The sequence below is a fragment of the Ochotona princeps genome, chromosome 2 (assembly GCF_030435755.1).
Source record: "Ochotona princeps isolate mOchPri1 chromosome 2, mOchPri1.hap1, whole genome shotgun sequence".
Lineage (NCBI taxonomy): Eukaryota > Metazoa > Chordata > Mammalia > Lagomorpha > Ochotonidae > Ochotona > Ochotona princeps.
This window is the reverse complement of record NC_080833.1, coordinates 77,207,703-77,229,856: the sequence shown is the minus strand read 5'-3', so window position 1 is coordinate 77,229,856 and position 22,154 is coordinate 77,207,703. Positions and strand designations below refer to the sequence as shown.

General features: G+C 35.9%; 1 protein-coding gene across 11 annotated transcripts in view; it reads left to right on the top strand.

The window, feature by feature from the left end:
* The window catches only part of ZNF644 (zinc finger protein 644), an 81,233-nt gene extending 59,644 nt beyond the window's left edge, over positions 1-21,589 (top strand). For 4 of the 11 annotated variants that reach the window (XM_004582059.3, XM_012926071.2, XM_058659090.1 and 1 more), the window contains 3 exons: positions 89-694; positions 18,808-18,910; positions 19,934-21,589. In XM_004582059.3, coding sequence (XP_004582116.2) covers positions 89-694; positions 18,808-18,910; positions 19,934-20,126 — 902 coding nt within the window. In that variant the 3' untranslated portion in view covers positions 20,127-21,589. Of the gene's footprint in view, positions 1-88; positions 695-2,549; positions 2,673-5,463; positions 6,573-18,807; positions 18,911-19,933 lie in introns of those variants that run through there. The other 7 variants (XM_058659069.1, XM_058659075.1, XM_058659077.1 and 4 more) reach the window with 3 other exon arrangements.
* Positions 21,590-22,154: the final 565 nt, after the last annotated feature.

Sequence of the window (22,154 nt, the reverse complement as noted above, 5' to 3'; positions counted from 1 at the left end):
CACATAATTTCATATTTTAGAGTTAATTCATTATAAGATGGGCAACTTGCAAAAAATTTCTCATGCCACTCTTAAAATTTTTTTTTAGCAATAGAAAAGTCTGAAACCACTTCTGAACATACCTGTCAACTCTGTGGTGGTTGGTTTGATACTAAAATTGGATTATCAAATCATGTTAGAGGCCACTTGAAGAGACTAGGAAAGACCAAATGGGATGCTCACAAATCTCCGATCTGTGTTCTGAATGAGATGATGCAAAATGAAGAAAAATATGAAAAAATCCTAAAGGCATTGAATAGTCGTCGTATTATTCCTAGACCATTTGTGGCTCAGAAACTTTCTTCAAGTGATGACTTTCTATCTCAGAATGTTATACCTCTTGAAGCATACCATAATGGCCTAAAGACTGAAGCTCTATCAGTGTCTGCATCAGAGGAAGAAGGGCTTAATTTCTTAAATGAATATGATGAAACAAAACCAGAACTGCCCAGTGGAAAAAAGAATCAGTCTCTTACACTGATAGAACTTCTTAAAAGTAAAAGAATGGGAGAAGAAAGAAATTCTGGTATTTCTCCTCAAAAGATCCATAATCAGACAGCAAGAAAGAGATTTATTCAGAGATGTGTTCTTCCATTAAATGAAGATAGTCCATTGATGTATCACCCACAAAAAATGGACTTGACTGTGCACTCAGGTAAGAGTACATCTTTGGCTGTCTTATATATGATTTAGGCAAGTTTAATTATATGTTCTTTAATGGAATATTCATAGAAAATACTCAGAATCCTCTTTTTAAGCTGCTCTTTTGCAGAATGAATTGGGTATTCTCTTTCTATATCATTCATCAATTGATGGTCAGCACTGAATTCTCTGTGCCTCGTTTCTTGATCTCAGTGTAAGGTGAGAATAAGTGGGAAATAAAACTGCAAAAAAATCATACACACTAATCTGCAAACAAAATTTGCTATGGCTGTTGGATGGTTATGGATGGTAGGCTGTTGGTGTTTAATAATATTGAAGGGGTAGATTTTGCCTTATTTGACAATGTTCCAAAGTGACATGTTTTCAAGATTTAGCTATTATTTTTTCTCACTACTTGCATGAAAAAAAGAGTCTTTAAACTGAATGGATTGGTATCTTGTTGCACATGGTGATTATCTCAGAACACTTTCCCTCCCCGTTTCCTCATTGTATTGTGGGACAGTTTGGTTTTGGAGGATTGGCTTAAGTATAAAACCTACTTGTTTGGGCTTTTTAGACTTTATGGTGGTAAACAGACAATTGAGCTTGATGCTTTTGCACCAGTAGCTTTTCTTTTACAAAGGCATGTTTTGTATGTGTTGGGAAATGAAGTTGCACATAATACAGACAAAGCTTTCTTTTGGTATTGCCAAGTCTGATTTATTCTTTCAGAGTAGAGGAATTCCAAGTGTCTTTAGGTTGGTTTTTGGAGGTTAATAATGTTGAAGGTTCACTTAGGTGGTCTCATAGTTAGAACCCTATGCTGAATGTGTTGGAAGTAATGATAATTGGCTACTAGGTTAGTCGTGAACAAGATTATGTGAGGTACTGTTGACTTGTTTACTTTGGGCAGATGATGGACTATCCTACATGTTTGTAATGCAGTTTTGATTTCGGGCAAGATTCCTTGTACTGCACATGATGTGAAATTTTTTTCTCTTGTATGTACTAATGTAGGGCTCTTTTGAACAAAGAGAGTCCTTCAAAGTCAATAACTGTTTTTCTTAGAAGATTAGCTGTATTTCCTGAGATGCTGTATACTTGAGAGAAGGAAGTACATTTGTTGCTGTTGCAGTCATGTGGAGGAAACTAATGGAAGCATGTTGACGAATGAGAGTTGTCAGAGAGGTTACGAGTTTTTCTTATTGTTTTCTTCCCAGTGATGACTAAGATGTTAGCTTGTTGATCATTTATTTAGCACAAAGATTTTAGCAAAAAACTTTAAATCATTAACTTTCATTATTGATTGCGCATTCAGAGTAATGAACATAAAATGCCCTAAATAAATGTTGTGTCTAACAGCTGTTCAGCGGTGTGTTTTACCACCTTTTCTCCCAGCCTTCATCAGAAAGCCTAATTTAGTATCAAGCCTTTTACGGTTTTGTGGGTAAAACACTTTAATTACCACTTTGTCAACTAGACTTTTTAATTCTTTTTATTGGTAGTGTTGTAAGCTTAACTTCCAACAGAACTGTGCTACTTCACATCACAGGATTGTATTTTAGTAGGTTTAAAAAATGATCTGCGTAACACAGAAATCTGCAAGAAAGTGATAATAGCTGTCAAGTCCAGGAAGCTGTGAGGTTCAAGTCGTCCTTCTTTCATCTTTCCAAAGAGCATGGGTTGGCCCTGTGTACTAACAACAACTAATAGTTAACTTGATTTCCCCCTCCTTCTATTGAGTTAACCTAATTCAATGAACGTTTTTAAGCCATCTTTATTGTGGTACATTTCTACACACTTTAAAGCTAAAAAAAATTTCACTTTCTGAAGTGAGAACTGGATTATAGTTTTCTTTTGAATGATAGGTATGCCTGTGAAGCTTAGAACATGTGTGCATTGCAATACGACGTTTACAAGTGCTGTTAGCCTGTCCAACCACTTACGCGCTTATGCACGAAAGAAGAGTGCTGGACTTTTGACTGGTACAGGTATGTTTGAACAGATATCACAGCAAGTCTGCTTGATACAGTTTTTCCTCACCAGATTGGTGTTAATTCAAATGATAGTTATACCTTTCTTTAGTAAGCAGCAACTCAGTCTGAATATACTTCAAATTTCAGCAACTTGTAAACTATTAGATATAATTTAAAGCAAGTTATTCTTTTTTATTGGCTCATACAGATTTAAGGGGAAAAACCCAGAGGAGATGTGGAACTTCTGAGTCTACATAAATCCTATTGATTTTTAAATTCCACTATTTAAAATTTTTTTGTTGAATTCAGTAAGATACCTCTCTTTGGTTTAAAAAAAAAGACACTTCTGGTTTGCAAATGCTTTACTAAAAAAAAGGAAATTATAATAAAGTTTCAAATATAAAGAAACTAATGAGTTTTCACTAATCTACATCAAACTTTTGAAGCAGCAAATCTCATAATGGTGATATGTTGACAGTTGAATAGGTTCTTCTCTAATGTCCCCAAGTCTTATTTAAGATTAATGAAATTGATAGGCACCTAAGTGCTAACATGCACATTTCTGTGTTATTTTTGGTTGGTTAGCCCAGCCTTGCAGATACCTCTTCATACTGCTTATCTGTGAAAATGTTATTAGCTTACTCATGTAATATGCTTCTTACACTCTGCAAAATGCTTTGCTCTGTCATTTGTAGTCTTTCAAGCTGCCCTGCTTCAGCAAGTTCCATTTCTTTTGCATCTGGAAATAATACTCTTTTCTGAGCAGATTTACATAAGTCCTTTTGCCCAGAATTCTCTTTCCAGTCTTTTTTCTTTCTCTTCGTCTTTTTAGATCACTGCTTCTGCTTTCTTCTAGTTGCTATTTTCCCAGCCTTCCGTGTTCTTCCTCATGTTCTATGACTTGAACTCAAAATGTTCTTGATGCCAAAGAAGCATGTGTGTTGATACTGGTGTCTGCCATTCTTTTGCTTCTTTATTCCTTGACTTGACCTAAAATTCACTATGGATGACTTGACCCTTTGTATTAAAAGGAGAGAGTGGATTTTCTTTTACAAGGCTAGTCCTCCTACTGTGGGATTATATATTTTATATATTCTCACCCTCGTCTAGAGGTCCTTTCTTAGATTTCATATTTTATAAGAAAGGCAACTAAAAATTCTTAAGTTAATTTAAGGTGGGACCATCTTGGTGAAAACTGAATAAATGAGAGTCTAATCAGAAAGAACAAGAACCCAAGAAATGGTTAGACCTAATTGAGACTTTGGAGGATTTAAGGAAATGATCCATTCTGACTATACAAAGAGATTATGCAGATATTCAACAAGCCAGGATTTTGCCATTCTGGATTTTATTAGTACATTAAAAATTTTTACTTCATCTGAAAATTCTTCAAAATGTAGGATTAATAGAGTGTTTTGAATAACTGTTAGTATGCTTTCCATTGACTAAGGGCGCATTCTAAAGAATATTTTCCTAAAAACTTCATTATCAGAGAGAACGGTAATATAATTGGCATATATCCTCTGCCAGAAAGGAAAAAAAGACGGCATTGCTTTTTTTTTTTTTAAAGATTTATTTTTTTATTTTTATTACAAAGTCAGATATACTGAGAGGAGGAGAGACTGAGAGAAAGTGGAGCCGCCGGAATTAGAACCAGCGGCCATATGGGATCAAGGCGAGGACCTTAGCCACTAGGCCACGCTGCCAAGCCCCGACGGCATTGCTTTTAAAATACCACTATTGAAAAGTTAAATGTCAGAGATGTTAATAAAAACACACAGTTTGTCTTTAGCAGTGCGAATCAAAGGGAAGGAAAGCGAGAAGCTGGAGGAGTCCTGGGGTGTTTTGATATGCAGTACGTGCTCTAGAAACCATAAGATGTGTGCTTCTCTTGGAAGTTCTGAAACATTGTCTCCTGTTTTTCAAAATGTTGATCCATAGAGCTATACAGAAGATATGTTTAGTTTTGCTAATTTTTTTGTTTGTTTCACAAAGGGAATGAATATATATAAATTCCATATGCTTCCTTCATATCACTATCAGTAATACAAGGCCATCAATGGTGGGTTCCTGGGTTTTTAGAGTCACCAAATCATGGGAACAATGAGTGCAGATGATGGTCTCTGGATGAGTTAAAAAACCTTTGTTAATCAAACGTATCACAGTGTAAAAGGAAAATAGATAGAAGCAGAGCCTCCATAAAGATGTTTAATGTTTGTGTTCCTACTTTCATAGCAACCTTCATTCTGGTACATTTTTGTTTTAGATTTATTCATTTGAAAAGCAGAGTTGGAGGAGGACACAGAGGGAGCATGAGATCTTTCATCAGCTGGATCACTTCCCAAATAGCTGTAACCAGGTCTTCCATGTGGGCACAGGCACTTGTGCCAATCTCTCCTATAGCCAATATGGGATACGTGTTACATCACAGTGCAGGCCCAATTCATGTGAACTTTGAATGGTATGATCCAATCTTGAAGAAAAAGCTTAGATACCCTCTCCCCAGATTAAATCGTAATGGGACATTGGTCTTAACTGAAGAAATTAATAGCTGTAGAAAAAGAAGAGGTATTCCTTTTCTAATAAAATATTGCTCTAACCAGCCTAAATAGACTTTTCTAAATAAAAAAAAAATCCTTGTATTTCCTAATGTATTTATTTACTGTTGACACAGATACTTCTAGCGTAATAATTATCGATCTTTTTTAAGGTCACTGACCTTGTTGAGAATTTTATGAACACTTGAGGCTACTTCTCAGAAGCATGCACTTTCTCATCCAAGGATAACAATGTTTCCATCTTACAGGATCTGCATGGGAAAGCTGTGGATCTTTACTATAGTGGAAAATCAAGAAAAGAGAGATGCCAGCTAGAAAGAACACAAAACTAGGAATCAGGAGCCCTAAGAAATTCTATTTTGTTTAGAACAGAAAATGATTGTGATGCAAGAACTGTGTACATCAAAATAATTTCTGTGGCCACAAGTATAAATTAAAATATAGTCTCCCAAGTGTTAGTAAAAAGATTTATAAAGAAGAAAGTAGGAAAACTTTGGAATTGACAGTGAAGGATGATTGCTGTACTTGGGATAATTGTCAAAATAGGAAATTTCACAGAAAAAATTTGCCTAGAACTGACATTCAGATAAACCATTTGAACAAGTCACGTGTGTCTTCTGATATAGATAACTCATGAAAGGGTTTTACTTTTTTTCTAATGGATCTGTAGTGAACTTCCGTTTGTCCTATATCGTAAATTCAATGCAGACTTCTTATTTCACGAATTTATTCCAGTTAGTGAAGACTGCATTATTGGAAGGCTTGTTTTTCAGATTTTCTTCTCTTTAGATTGTTTAACATGCTCGAACAGGTTTTTTTCTGATTAGTTTTATATACAGTCTGTTAAGAACATAAAATTTTCATGAAAAATCATAATTTTCATGATATAGTTTATATTAAATGTCTTTGACCTTTATTTTAACTATTGACTTTTTGTGTTTAATATAGTTAAATGATATCTTTTTTAATCCTTATAATATTAAAAGCAGCATATTAAGTTTATTATTATAGTGACTGTATAAAACCGCTTCACCTTATTGTAGCAGCAGGGTTTTGCTGTCTTCATTTTACACTTATAAGGGCCATGAATTGGATAAGTTATGTGATCATCGTGGCTATTAAAATTCCCAAAACACGAAGAGTATTACGACCTAATCTGTAGTTCAGAAAGAAAAAAAAAATTGATGTTAAAGTTATAGTAAATTTTGACCAGGTGAGAAAAGGGAAATAAAGTCAAAACAGAAAAAATGCAGGAAAATCTGTGTAAGCTGAATGATAGGATTGTTATTTCTTGGAAAGAAGAAATAGTGCTGGCATTCAGCATTTTTAGTGGGACTCCATTTCATGTCTTGATTCAGTATAAAAAGTGGCTTTTACATAAACATACAATTCCTTGTTCAGTCCTTCATTCACTACCATTTTATCCTTTTTCATTAGCAATTCATGAATAGGCAACATGATTTGCTTCTGAATGAAAAGTTGCTGTCTATGGGCCCGGCAGCGTGGCCTAGTGGCTAAAGTCTTCGCCTTGGACGCGCCAGGATCCCATGTGGGCACCGGTTCTAATCCTGGCAGCTCCACTTCCCATCCAGCTCCCTGCTTGTGGCCTGGGAAAATAGTCGAGGACAATCCAAAGCTTTGGGGCCCTGCATCCGCGTGGGAGACCCGGAAAAGATTCCAGATTCCCGGCTTCAGATTGGTGCAGCTCCAGCTGTTGTGCTCACTTGGGGAGTGAATCATCGGACAGAAGATCTTCCTCTCTGTCTCTCCTCTCTGTATATCTGACTTTGTATTAAAAATAAATAAATCTTTTAAAAAAAAGTTGCTGTCTGCAGATTGAGAATACTTAGGTACTTGTTTTGACTAGAACTAGCAATAGTGATATCTTGGAAAGCATAACACCTCTGTGATAACATGATTTTTCTCATTTTATTCATGTTTTTATTTAAAGATCACATTTAAAAAAATAAAATGCAGATCTTTGGAAGTGTTAAGTAAATTGGATATTTTCAATTGTTTATTTTAAATTAATGCAAAAAATAGTTTTGGGGCCCAGTATGTTGGCATAACATGCTAATCCTCTGTAGCACTGGCATCCCATATGGGCACTGGTTTGTGTCCTATCTGCTTTACTTCCAAATCAGCTCCCTGCTTAGGGCCTAGGAAAACAGCAGAGGATGGCTGAGGTTCTTGGGATCCTGCACCCATGTGGAAGACCCAAAATGAAGTTCTTGGCTTCTGGCTTCAGAACAACTCGGCTCTGGGTGTTTTGGTCATTTGTTGAGTGAACCAGTGGATAAAAAAATCTTTCTCTGTAAATTTGCCTTCCAAATAAAAGTAAATATACTTTTATATGTGTAAATATATTTGGGAAAGGTTTCATTTTTTTTATCTTCAGAACACTTCTTAGTAGCATTTTGGAAATAAAGCACAGTTGTTGCTATTGTACAACTCAGAAATGACTCATCTATCATAATGAAAGAAAGAAAAATAGTTTGGCTTTTGGAGGTTGGTGAGGGAGCATGTGGACACCTTTCCAGCAGAAGGAGCTGTCATAATTCGCTCCTCGATTTTGCATGGTAACCAATGAAGTCCATTCATACATACAAAAAAAATTGATACTATAACCTTTCTATCAAAACCACTAGTGCAATATAGTTACCTTATTTAAAATTAAAGTCAAGTTCTTATTTTTCATGCCGTTCATTATTAAGTGTAACAGTAGATTGCATGTTACTGAATAGATCCTTTGGCTGTTTTGAACTTTAATGATACATATTCAATAGACGTCTATAATAAATGCTAATTAACATACAGAGTCAGGTGTTTTGTGGGATTGTAAACTGGGAGGAAAGTCCTACCTGGATTGTGGAAAGTACTTTTTTGCAGTAATAGAAAGGAAAAAATACATTTGACAAGCTTTGTGATATGCATTGAATTACCTGTTCTTTGTCTGCAGTGTTTTTAAAAAAATGTATTGTTTGTTTCAAAAGATTACATACTTTGACAGTGCAGGCTCAGGGATTTCCCATTCCACCTCCCCCACTGATCTCCCCTTTATTATTACAATAGTACAGTCCCTCAGCAACAGTCCCAAGTACATCTTCCTGTTATTTAAGTATGTCCTGACATTGCTGGTAAAGACAATGATACAAAAACCAGCATTCCAGTGACAAGATATATTTAACAATTTCATTGAGAATCATCCTTTTGTTCAGAAATAGAGATGCATACTGTAGTGTATCTTCACTTCATTGTATACTTACCTCCATCATACAGATTCTCTAGATAAACGTATGTATATATATATATGTTTACCTATATTTCTGTTGTTCTTGTATTTTGCATAAAAGTTTGCCTTATATCGGAGAGAACATGTAATATTTGCCTTTTGGGATTGGCTTAATTCACTGAGCATGATGGTCTCTAGTTGGGACCATTTTGTTGCAGAAGGTAGAATTTTATTTTTAATGGCTGAGTAGTATTCCACTGAGTAGATGTACCACCGTTTCTTTACCCTCTCCTGTAAATAGATAGATAAAAAAATAAATCTTTAAAAAAGAAATTTCAGTGAGACCATGAACTTGGATAAGAACAATTTTAGGAAAAGGAAAATAACATGGAAGGAGATAGAATTTGTAGTTCAAAGAGTGATGAAGTTTAGTTATATAGAGGCTTGGGAAGATGGTAAAATCAGAAAGATGGGGTTTGGCAATTTGGATACTTACTAAAAATTTATTATGTCATTGAATTCTTCTAAAATAAAAATGAAAGGATCAGATTTTTTTTTTAATTTAGTTTGATTTTATTGGAAAGGTACATTCAGAGACTAGAAAAGATCATGATGGCTGGAGCTGAGCCAATCCAAAGCCAGGAGCCAGGAGCCTCTTCGGGGTCTCCCATGCAGGTGTACTGTCCCAACACTTTGGGCCATCCCATCTGAGGCCAGGAGCTTCTTCTGGGTCCCCCACGCGGGTGCAGGCTCTCAAGGATTTGAACCATCCTTTACTGGTTTCCCTAGCCACAAGCCAGGGAGCTGTAAGGGAAGGTGGGATAGCCGGGACACAAACCAGCACCCATATGGGATCCTGGTACATGGAAGGAAGCTGTTGCTCCAGGCCCAGAAAGGTTGCTCTTAACACTGAAATAATTAGTTGAAGTTGTTTTCAGACTACTCTGTTACAGGGTAGAAATAAGACAACATGTTAGAACGAGCACCCCCGCTTTCCTAATGATTTTGTTGCTTACTGTTTTTCTGGGGTTTGCGTTTTACCTGCTTAGGTGTTTGTCCACTGGCTCACTCCCCAAGCATCCTCAACAGTCAAGGCTGGGCTAGGCTGAAGCCAGCAGCCTGGAACTCTGTCCAAGTCTCCCACTTGGGTGTCAGGGAACCACGTATGAACCATCTCCTGCTGCACATTTACATGGCTCCAACATGAGACTTTACCTGCTGGACCAGTACCCACCCCCTATTATACCTTTTAGTTCTAATGTTTGCATTCTTAATGTGAGGGTTTTTGTTGTTGTTGTTGCTGTTATTTGTTTTAATGCTGTGTATAGTTTGGGTTAAGATATAGTAACAAGAAATACTGCTGGTCAGAACTAAATTTTAGGATATCTGCTTTAGTTGGCTTTATGGAAATAATAAACTATTACACAAGACTTCAAAGGTTCTCTGTATAAAGATTAAAACAAAAGACAGTGACTTTTAATGTTCCTTGGGAAGTATTCTAAGTAGTTGGTATAGTCTGAATTTATTCCATGACAGGAAATTCTCATTTATCAATACACAATGAGTATCCATTGGCTTGGCCTGAGAAGTCAGGTTTTAAATAAATGAGAAAAAATTCCTCACAAGTTGAAAGTTACCTTTTTCAGAGCATAATTGCTTATAAATATCTTCAGAAACTAGATACTGTCTCTGAAAAGGCTATTAATTCTAGTAAAGACAATTCTGAAACTAGATAAGTAATATGTATGATTTTGCTCAGTAAGGCTAAGACTAAATAGAGCCTGAATGCATGTATCCCCCTGGTCAGGTTGACCTGGTGAATAAAATTAATGCTTCTGCCCAGACAGTCCTTGGGTAGGTCTCAGTCCGTTTCTCTTGAATGGCTTGCAGGCCTTTCAAGGGTGAATTTCTTCTCAAGGTTTGGGAAGGAGATTGATAATCTCTAACTCATCCAGCAAGTATCTGTGTTTTAAGGTGCTAATTATTTCTAGCCGATATTTAACATGTGAGAAAGAACAGGCAGGCTGGTGCAGTGGGTTAAGCTGCTACTTTGGATACTTAAAGCCCATATTTAGTTGTTGGTTCTAGTCTGCTTCCTTGCTGTCGGTACAGCAGAAGACAGCTCAAGTGCTTGAGCCTCTGTCACTCTTGGGGGAGACCCAGGTTAGTCCTAGGCATCTGGTTGTTTCAGGAACCAGCGGATGGAAATAGATGTGTGTGTGTTAGTGTACCTTTCAGGTAGATGAAAAAAAAAAAAGAAAATAGATGAATGTGCTTTTGAATTAAAAAGTAAGCTTTGTTTTGGTACAAAGTTCTAAATCCATGAGTAGTGTTTTTGGTAATACACATTTTCCACAAGCTTTTAAAGACCTTGTTTATGTTTGTGAACATAAACTAGCTAAACATAAAATGCCCAGTTGGCAGTGTGTGTGTGTGTGTGCGCCTGCATGCTTATGATTTTAACTGGAATGTGTAAAATTCTACAAAACCATAAAAAGCCAAATTGACCAGGACCATGTACCATTGACAGATTTGCTGTTTGTTATTGTGAGCCGTAATTTGACAGTGAATATGTTGGACATAATTTAAAGTGAGGGGGTTTTATAACCTAATCTTTTAATCAAGAATGATTGCTTAATTATTCTACATTAAATTGGTATTTTAGAAATCCTGAAATTTTAGAGAGCCAGGTTACACTTAAGGAATTATATATACAAATTAGAAAACAGACTTATTCCTAGAAAAGTGGTGAGTGTTCATAACAAATGCCTATTTTGCTTTAATAAAATAGCATGCAAATACAACTCATCTTGAAAAGAAAGAAAAATTGCTTACTTCCAGAGAAGTTGATAATACTTCTACTATCCTGTCAACTTCTGTTAGGCAAATAAATGATTTGTAGGTGGGTGGTTAATTTATTTGGGTTTTGGCAAGTCTATAAAACCAGTTTGTCTCTAATTTCTATATATAAGGATATTAATGAAATATCATTTATGTCCAGCATTTCTCTTTATATCTTGATATAGTTGCTCAAATAGTCTACTTTAAAATTAGCAGAAGCTTTGCAAATTGTTCATCTGCTGAGTAGCTCCAACTTAAATAAAAGGCTGCTTTCATTTGCTTAACTCTCACCTAAACCCAATTGTATGGCTGTGGCTATTCTTAGCTTCCGGTTTCTAGGGTAGACTCGAGCTCTCTGCCATTGCTAAAGCAAAGTGCAGCTGCTTTGCAGAGTTGCAACTCATCCTCTTCTTTATATTTTAAAATGCAAACGCATGCAGGATCTAGTTAACTTTTTCACTGATCATTATGTGATTCTTGGTTAAATATTGTGATTTTTTTAAAAATTCTTTTATTTTGGTAATCTTTACATAGTTAATTAAGGTCAAGGGCTACAGGAAAGTTAAACATTGTGATTTTTTAAATGGGTTTTTTTGTGGTTTTTTAGTCATTGGGAGTTGAAACTATAGAAAAAAAATTTTTAAGATTTTACCCAAGGAGTAGAAGAGACAGAGGTCTTTCATCCATTGATTCACTCCCCAGATGGCCACAATGGCCACAACTGAGCTGATCAGCAGCTGGAAGCTTCTTTCTCGGTCTCCAATGTGTGCATAGGTGCCTAAAACCTCAGGCTATCCTATGCTGCTTGTTCCAGGCTGTAAGCAGAGAGCTAACACGGAAATGCAACATCCACAGCACGAACTAGCACCCAGGAGCGATACTGGCACTTAAAGGCGAGAGATTAGCTTGGCTTTAAAGATTGAAGGAAGTTACTGACAGCTCTGAAAAATTCACCAGTTTTTGAGTGAAAATATTTCTGAGCAATGATGGTAAGAATGTTTCTGAAGTTACTAATTGTATGTGCCCAGTTCCTGATTGGATGATAAGAACACTGCTTTTCAGAACAACTAACCACATTAACTGCTTATCTTGGGAATTTATGTTAGTGTAGGTAAAAGCAAAGGATTCTTGTTGGTAGCAGTAGAGGGATTATCTCCCAATTTTAATGCATGGTAGAGAATAACAAATTTTCTCTCATTGCCTACTTACTTTATTGGACAAGGTATGAAGGGTAGAAGTGAATGTAGGTTCTCAGGACCCAGACCTGACTGAATAATTTACAGTGTAGTGTAAAATGAATATGTGTACCCCTTAAGATTGCTAAGAATTTTAAAGTTGCTATAGCTGAGCATTAAACTGAATATATGTCACTATGCTGCCAGATATATCATTCATGTGTGATGCTGATTGTTGGCACTTTGTGCATAAGAAAAAGTGTAGTTGAAGAAATTAAAGTTTAGCTTCTTAATAAATGGCTTCCTTTATCTTATAGACTCTTAACACGGTTTTTTAAGTTGAGGGGGGATGGGTGGGAGTTAAATATTTCTGATCCTTGTTCAGTTGTGACTCAGGGAAAGAAAAAACAAAACAGTATTTGCATGGTCTTATATATACTTGAAGCTTTGAGCCTTGAAGGTTAGATTTGAGGTTGTCTCACACGTGTGTGTTTGTGTTAAAACATGCACATCCTCTTCCCACTTCAGCACTGTGGTCTCCACTATCAGCTTTTTAGTGGTGGTAGATTAATGATTTGTGTAGTCTTTCCTGTTGCTTTTCCTAATGAGCTCCTATTACCTACCAGACTTACCAGATTGAAAAGAAATTTTCATGTGTTGAGTATTAACAGTATTAAGTGGGACCTTGTAGCAGTGATTAGGCTGTGCAGGGCCTGCCTTATGAATAGATGAATGCAGTGTGATGATTGTGCTCCCAATAAAGAGTTCACCCTCTTCCCCCATGTTACAATGCAGCACAAAGGCCATTGCCACTTCCCAGCCTCTAAAGCCATGAGCCAAATGATCTACTTAGTCTATGGTGTTCTGCTGTAGCAGCAAAATTTCGACTGAGATAGGAGATTAGTATCAAGATTGCTGTTACAAATATCTGAAAATGTGGAAGCAGATTTGGAACTGGATCATGGGTTGAGGCCGCAAGAATTTGAAAGAATAGGCTAGAAAAAGTCTGTTTTGACATGAATGGAGCATTAAGGGCTCAAAGGCAGTAGAAATAACTGTAGGAAATGTATGAATCTTCTTAGAGATGACTTAGGTGATTTTTGGCTAGTATGCTTGTAGGAATATGGACAATGATGACAATCCTGAGTTAAGCCTCACATGAAAATGAAGAGCAAGATAGCAGAGACTGGAGTACAGACCATCCTTGTTACACAGAAATGTTGCAGAATTGTGCCTGTGTCCTAGAACTTTATAGAATGCAGAGCTAGATGAACTGGGATTTTGGGAAAGAAATGTCTAAGCAAAGTATTCAGGATACTATGTAACTGTTTATGGTAAGATGTAGAGAAAAAAATTAAACTGGAATTTACAATTAAAAGAGCATAATGGAAAGATTGGTAATATTGGCAATCTGATCATGTAAAGAATGTTAGAAAATAAGGTTATGGCCAAGCAATTGATTGCTAAAGGAACGAGACCAGATACTATTCATCAAGACAGAGGGAGAGTTGAAAATACTGATTTTTTTGAGACTACCCTTCTTAATACAAGCTAAGAGCTCCAAGAGGGCAGAACGGTTTTGGGCCAGTGACCATGCACAGCACTGTCTCTACCTTCTTGGTGAAGCAAATACTAGTGCAACTTGACCTACACACCAGGAAATAGAAGATGGTAAGCCTTAGCAGCATCCATGTGATACTAAGTCTTCAAGCTTGCAGAATGCGAGAATTTCTGGGACGTGGCTGCTTTGACCTGTAAGTCAGATGACATTACAGATTCCATGAGGGCTCAGGCAGAGCTGCTACTCTTGAGTTCACACTCTGGCAAGACCTACTGGAAGTCTACAAGTAAGTTGGGTTGCTCCTGAGACTCCAGAAATGAAGGACCACCAGCATGCAATGCTAGGAAAGGAAAACTGTAGGCACAGCACAACTTGATGGACATTGGGTGGGAGAGGGCTGCCCAGTGATTGACCTGTGGTCTGAGACCCCTCCTCAACCTGCAACCTTTAGTGTCTAAGATGTGGTACATGAAATGAAGAAATTAGGTATTAATGTTTTCCTTGTTGAATTTTGGACTTGCTTTGGACCAGTTACCCTATTTTTGACTGTTCTGTTGAAAGGAAAATTGTATTTCGTGTGTCCCATCGTTGTAGGTTGAAAGTAGGTAACTTGTTTTGATTTCACAGGCTCACTATTTGAAGGAAATTCTTCTTAGGGTGATTGCTGTCTTGAATTTCACCCATATCTTATTTAGATGCAGTTCTGTAAAGAGTTAAGACTTCAGGAACTAATGTATTTTGTATATGAGAACATGAGTTTTGGGAGATGAGGGGCAAAATACTGTAGTTTGGAAATCCCCTCCAAAGCTTATGTTTACATTGTCATGTAATAGCATCAAGAAGATGGTGCTTCTTAGGTGGTTAGATCATGAGGACTGCCACACTGCTGAGCTGATGCTATTAAGGTAGTGATGGGGGAATGGTGTGGGTTCTTGAAAAAGTTCTACTGGTGTCCTTTCTCTGCCTCACACATACTGGCTTACTCTTCTGCTTTGTTGTAAAGCAGCACATAGACTGCAGTATTTTGTGCTGAGCCTCTATGATTTTCCCAGCCTCCAGTACTGTGAGCCATATAAGCTATAGTTTATGCTTTACCTAGTCTGTGGTGTTTTGTCACAGCAGCAAACACCCAGAGCTGGCAACAACCAGTTAAGAACAGCACGTTAAAGGGAAAAAAAAAAAAAAAAAAAAAGAGGAGATTGAAAGTGAAAAAAAAATTTTTTTTTTTTTTGCCAGAGAAGTGTCAGGTGTTTTTTGGCAAAATAAATCTTCGTTCTCTGAAGTCATTTGAGTAGTGATGGATAAAATGAAGTGTTTTGAGGGCATTATTGAATATAAGGGACAGAAAGGTGAAAAAGCAGAATATTCTATTTAATGGCAGAGCCAAAAGTCAATTCTTGTTCTACCATGTGCAAAACTAAATAATTACTCAGAAAACAGACCAAGTGGTATTTGTTGCATTATGTATTGATCTGCTTTTCACTGGTCTGATACTGTATTTCATAGCATTGAGTTGTGCAGTGTTCTTTTTGAGAGCTAAGACTATTCTATTTCTCTTTGTGTGACAAAACAGCTGTCTCACTAAAAGATATATTCTGAAATGTTTGTTCCTAACTTTACAGCTCAAATCGTTCTCCAAAGAAAACATTGTTAGTAACATTTTAGGTACTTTGTAATGTAATAAGGTAACTTAAAAAATTTTGGACAGTCTCCTGGTCCATCACTTGAACAATTTGTGCCACCCCAAGTAGGTACCACAGGAAAACTTACCTTCCTTTTAAAGAGCAACTCTGTCCATGGGGAGAAAAAATTAATAATTTCTAGAACAGTTTTTTATGTCCTTGTGTTGTAACTCTAGAAGCAATATTAGATTTAAAATACTTTGGATTGTTTTCATTTGTTTTGTGGTTTTGACTGTAATAAGTAGTGTCCTGCTAAAAGGGAAGGCTTTATGATAAAGTTATCGATTTGTTGGATTACTCATGTAAACAACTTTGTTAAACTTTTTGGCTGCTTATCAAATCTTGATGAATTGTGAGTCTCTGAATGTGTTATTGACATTTTGTGTCTAGTGTTCTAGTGATGATCAGTACAGCTCAAATAAAACTGATTTTCCTTCTAGATAGACTGAAATCTTGTAAAGGAAATAATTGTGTAACAGCATAAAACAGTTTGTGCGGTCAGCTTCCTGTGTAGAGGATAGCCTATGGATGCTGCATTTGTATACCACATATACGTAATAAGTGCTCATTGTTAAGCAGATTTTTGTGTTACAGGAATGGTGTAGGGAAAGCTCTTACAAAAGTTGCTCATTCTACTTGCTTAAAAAAAATAGTAATAATATTCCTGGGAGTGAGGAATTTAAAATTAAGATCCTGGTGCATTTAGGTCTAGTTTACCAGAGTTTTTGTCTCAGGTTTTTTGTATCTTACGGAGTTTTCCAGTATTCTCAGTTCATGAGATGCCCTAAACATTTCTGGGGTCCCAGTGCTAATCCCTAATTAGCAGTTTATGTGCTGACAGAGTCGTCCTGCTTTCCAAAATTTCTGTACCCTTAAGTAACTATCACAGGAACTGTGTCATTCTTGTCTAGACTCAGTACAGCATCAAAAATCAGAAAGTTCTTTTCTCCTTTATTTAAGAAAAGTTCATATTTTCTGAACCCTAGGAATCAGTAAAAGTATCCCAACATCTAAATGTAACATAGGTACTTTTAACTAAGGAAACAGACTTGCACACTTCCTCATGATCCTTTCCCCCTCATTTTGCCTTGCCCCACCCCAGTCGGGGGGGCGTGTGTGTGAAAGGTATTTTTCAAAATGTATTTCTCTTTATATCTTACTGTAATTTATTTACATTTTAAAAGGAGTTGAATACATTGTGGCGATTTTGACAGCCATCAAGATCATCAAAGGTGGATTGCATCTATCTCCTGATGTACCAAATGCTCACTCTAGTACACACAATTGACAGGAATTTTATATGGTTTACTGTATGGGTGATTAGAGTAGCTGACATCTAGTAGTATTTACCCATTGATGCATTAATCTGAGAAATCACTGAAAATTCACTTAAATTCAAGTTGCTCACCAGAAGAGACAGGGAAAGTAAAGGGCTGATTGCAGAGCACTGGATGCCTTGCTCTTCATGCTAGTATTGGTCAGTAGTTTGCATCTGGAATAATGAAGAATACATGACTGCAGCAATGCACATGATGTTGCCTGTGTTATACAGCAGAAGAGATTACATTCATGTGTTGTCTAAACGCCAGTGTCTAAATGACTTCAGTTCTGCTTTATTCATTTTTTACTCCAGGAGCATTTGTTGAATTTGTAGTATGTGTCAGGTTCTTGAGTGAAATAACTTACAAAAACTTTGGAATTTTTCTATCCCAGATTTGGCCTGGTTAGCCTTGAGACAGTCTTTCCTTAATACCTTAATTTGAATTCCAGCAGTTCTTGTTATACTCTTCTTCTAAGGAAAAACAAGAAAAGACTTTGAGTCCTAGATTTTACTTCCAAGCAGGTAGATTATAGGAAGCTAAAACCAGTGGCTTGAATGACATAGTCCTCACGGTTTTTAGTTTTCCATGTGGTGTTTCTACAAGTGTTGCCACTTGACCACTGTAGGGAAGTATGTTTACTGGTTGTGTAAGAGTAGCATCTGTTCTTTGTGGAATCTGGACTTTTAACAACTCATTTCACAGAATCATTGAATAGCCAATTCCTATTCTCTTTTTACTTAGTATTTTTCCAGAGGATTTCACCTGGCAGGATAAGAGAAGAAAAGCCGTTTGGGTAACTCTTCAATGACATTTGTATGCTTCTCCCTTGGATCACCAGATATAAACTCTTATGTTCTCTTCCTGCTAATAGACCAGCAGCACCCTGGATTACTATCATCCCTTTGTCCAAAGAAATGCCATAGCTGTATTCAACAACCCATTACATGTTATGCCTGATCCGTTTCTACTATTAAACTTATCTAGCTTTTCTTTATTACAGTTTTTAAAAAATAAATGGTTAAGGAAAAATCAAGTAATGAAAAAAAATTAAGAACAGTTAGCATTAGCATTATGGTATACTTTGCTATAAAAATATGTTCCCTTTTTAAACCATTTAAAAGTAAGTTATTGGAGAAAAATGTCAAAGGGAGTTAGCATAAGGCATTGAATTCAGTTGTAAATGTTTGTGACATAATTTTTTAATGAAGCCTGTATGATTACACAGCTATACAGATAATACAATGCATGTTTGAGTTTTAAATTAAAAGTTGAAGTTTTGTTTTTTTGCCCTTTTAAGAAGTAAAGAACCAGCATATAATTGTAAGAGCTGTTTACAAATCAGCATGAATGATTTTTTTTAAGTTATATGACTGATGCTACCTTAGTGAGTTTCAAATCAAGTGAGATGTACTTAGTGGAGTAGTAAACAGATGCAAACAATGGTTTTAAAGATTTAGCCAAATGTTAAAATTATGTTTGATTATAAAAGATTACTCTTACTGTAGTAGTTGGCCAATTTAGTAGTTCCAAGTTACTTAGATATTTCCAGTTCTAGTTTGGCATAGTAAAGCACCATTTGAAATGGGCCATGCAGAGCAAATTATGAGGATAATGTTAACACTGTTAGAGAACCAGCTGCAAGTTAGTGCATGCCACAGGGAATATGAACATGAATGCAGGCTTTTTCTAGCTTAAGTGGTCTGACCTCTAGAAATACTGTGTGTGTGTGTATGTTTTGAAATATATAAAGAATGTTAAGTCTTTCCTTCCCTTTTCTAGCTTTAGATTGTAAGCAAAAGAAATCAAGGTCAAGATCTGGAAGTAAGAAGAAAATGCTAACATTACCTCACGGTGCTGACGAGGTTTACATTCTCCGATGCAGGTAGCTGACTTTATTGCTGTATCTGATCAGTGATGTCAGATTTTGCTTTGAGCCATGGTAGTTATTTTACTGGGAAGCTTTAATTTGTGGTGGAGGATGTATATTCTCAACATTAGATTACAAATGAACTTTTGGAAACATTTAAAGATTCAATTAGGTATACTCATAATGTAATTTTTCTTCAAGCAACAATCAAAATTTTTACATCAGCCAAACACCATAATTTATGAAAGCAACTTCTAGTTGTGTTTTATTGATTTGATCAGTTTAATTAATCATTTTGCTATCTTGAGTTTGTGCTTATTGGGAACATATTTTTGTTCTCTCTTCTTCACATCTCCTTCCATATACCCTACAGAAACATCCTTAGAAACAATAGAGTTTAAGAAATTGTGAATTTGGGAAAGGTCTTTCCTAAAGAATGACCTATTTTAGAGTAGTGGTTGTTGTAAGTCAATTAAGGTTTATAGGTGTTAAAACCAGTTGCTTTTTTTTTTGAAGTTATTTATTTGAAAAGCAGAGTGAACCAGAAACAGAGATGCACCTTCATCCACTGATTAAGTTCGCTCCTGGAAGGGCTGCCATAGCCAGGGCTTGTTCTGGCACTAGGAACTCCATCCAGATCTCCCCTGGAGATGGCAGGGGCCCAACCACTTGGACCATCCTCTGATTGTCTCCCAGGTGTGTTAGCAGGGAGCTGGATCCAATCTGGGACACAAACCAGCACTCCAGTGTGGAATATCAGGATTCCAAGTGGCAGCATCACTTGCTGCACCACCTACTTCATTAATGTTAATCTAATAATGTTCTTGCTTCAGCAAAGATTATTGAAGTTTAGTATAGCTGTTAATAAATATATGAATTGGGAATTTGAATGTTGAAGTAAGACTTTGGATTTATTTAAAAAGTGTTATCTCCAATATATGGTAAATTTGTTCCTTCTGTTGAGGGATTTTATGTGCATTGGTTTTAAATAAGGGGAATTAGTCATGTTAAGAGAATTATTACCAACTTCTTCTATAGGTTTTGTGGCCTAGTCTTTCGAGGACCATTATCTGTTCAGGAAGACTGGATTAAGCACTTACAGCGACACATTGTAAACGCTAATCTTCCACGGACTGGAGCTGGCATGGTGGAAGTCACATCACTACTTAAAAAGCCTGCCTCCATTACAGAAACTTCATTTTCTCTACTAATGGCAGAAGCAGCTTCATAGAACCAGGAAACCTTTTACATAGCAAATTTGAATTGGATGTAAATTTGAAATTCTTTGTCTTTTTTTTAAGCCACATTAAATTATCCGTTTACTAAAGCAGGAAAATGGGGAAAAGTGAATTCCAGTGACATCAGAGCAAATCAAATGCTTAAACAGTAAGTAGTCTATATATTTTATATAGGGTGGAAGATGTGTTTTTAAGGCTTATTAAGTTTTGTTGGCTAACTGTGTTTACTCAGTACGAGATCAGTACATGTAAGCAGCCATTTATAAAACTGTTGGACATGGATTTATTGAAAATTATGTTTCATTCAGTGTTATCAGAATCGAGGCTCTGTTCCCCACAAGACGTACATAGAAAAATAAGATATTATATTTTGTTTGTATGTATTTAGTGTTTTGTATAATACCAGGAACTGCTAACTAAATTTACTCAATTTAGGGCATTAAATATCATGTACTTCATAGTTTGAGACTGTTCACTCAAATAGGGCAGAGTATTATTCTATCTAGATGTGTAAGTGTTTTTTTAAAATCACATGGAATGGTTTTTTTTATACTAAAAAGTGGAGGGAGATTTGTTTAAACAAGTATTTCTAAAAGAAATATGTACATAGTCCTGGAAATTATTTGTGGTAAGGAAATATTCTTTACTCCAGTTGCATTTCTCAGACAATAAAGTGGTGCATCCATGCTACCTCCTACTTTGTCAACAAAGATGCTATTTACCCTTTACATTTTTGTATCATAATAGATTTAAAAATCTAATGTTCTTTATTGCAAGACATCTTTTTGTTAACAAATTTGTTTCTTTTACCTAAAATTTGACATGCTTACAGGACAGTTTGCCTCTTACTTTATTTAACATTGTAGAAATGTAATTAATAAACAATGCTCACTACACAACTTAGAATAGGCTTTCTCATTTATATTATCTTCCAAATTTGATCAGTTAGCAAAACTTAATACACCGATTAAAATATTTCTACATATGATGAGAATGTTTACAATTTAAATTTTAGAACTTGTTTTGGATGTGATTATATGTACAAAAATCGTGTAACACTATGCTCATGCTAAGAACCGACATAACGGAATTACTGAAATAAATGTGCTGTGAGGAATGGAATATATGGTGCAGGTGTCTTGGTCATGATAAGTTGTGATTATTCTTTTAAAGTCTTTCCAAAAACAGATTAGTTCTTTTAATCTGAAATCATATTCTTTTGCAAATAACAGTTTTTGTATGCAAGCACCATTTTATCTCATGTAGTTTGGCTAATATTATAGTTTAACCAAGGATATGCATTGATATACTTTTCTTCATATGTAAATAAAGTTAACAACAGTTAAAATAAGGAGTATTTTGGTAGAGTATATACATACCTCACTGCCAGTGAAATTGCTTTCTATGGTATATCCTTACCAGAAAATTCTCTAAATAAAAGAAGACTTAAAGAAAATGGTAATGTCTATAACGTGAAACATTTCTTTTTATTATTGGCGGAAATAGTCCACTTGAAGTTGTGTTTCTTTTTTATTCAAATTGTTTCTCTTTACCAAGTTATTATATTCACAGGATTTTCTCCCCTTTCGTGATTAATCAGACTTCTAAATCCAGAACCGTTTTCAATCTGAAATTAGGAGATTGAACTCCCATTTCCAACTGAACTCCTGGTTTCTGGGCAGCAGATAAAAAAAAGTACTTGTAAGTTATTTGCAATTATGTGAACAGCCTGATGGAAACTGTACTTATCTCTAATGGGGAGACTGAAACATCAGATGTCTTTACTTTTAACTGAAAATGTGCCTGGTCTCTGTATATTGGGTTATCTCTTACTGAACAGTTTTTATTGATAGTTATGTCTTTGAATATATATTTTTGATTGGTTGACATACTGCATAGCAACTAAAGGTCAGAAATTTAAAACCAAACAAAAAACTTAGGTTTCCTGGTGGGAAGGCTAGCAATCACTAGCACTTCTTTCAGCCTTATAATTTTTTTTACTTTTGTCAAGGTAATTATTA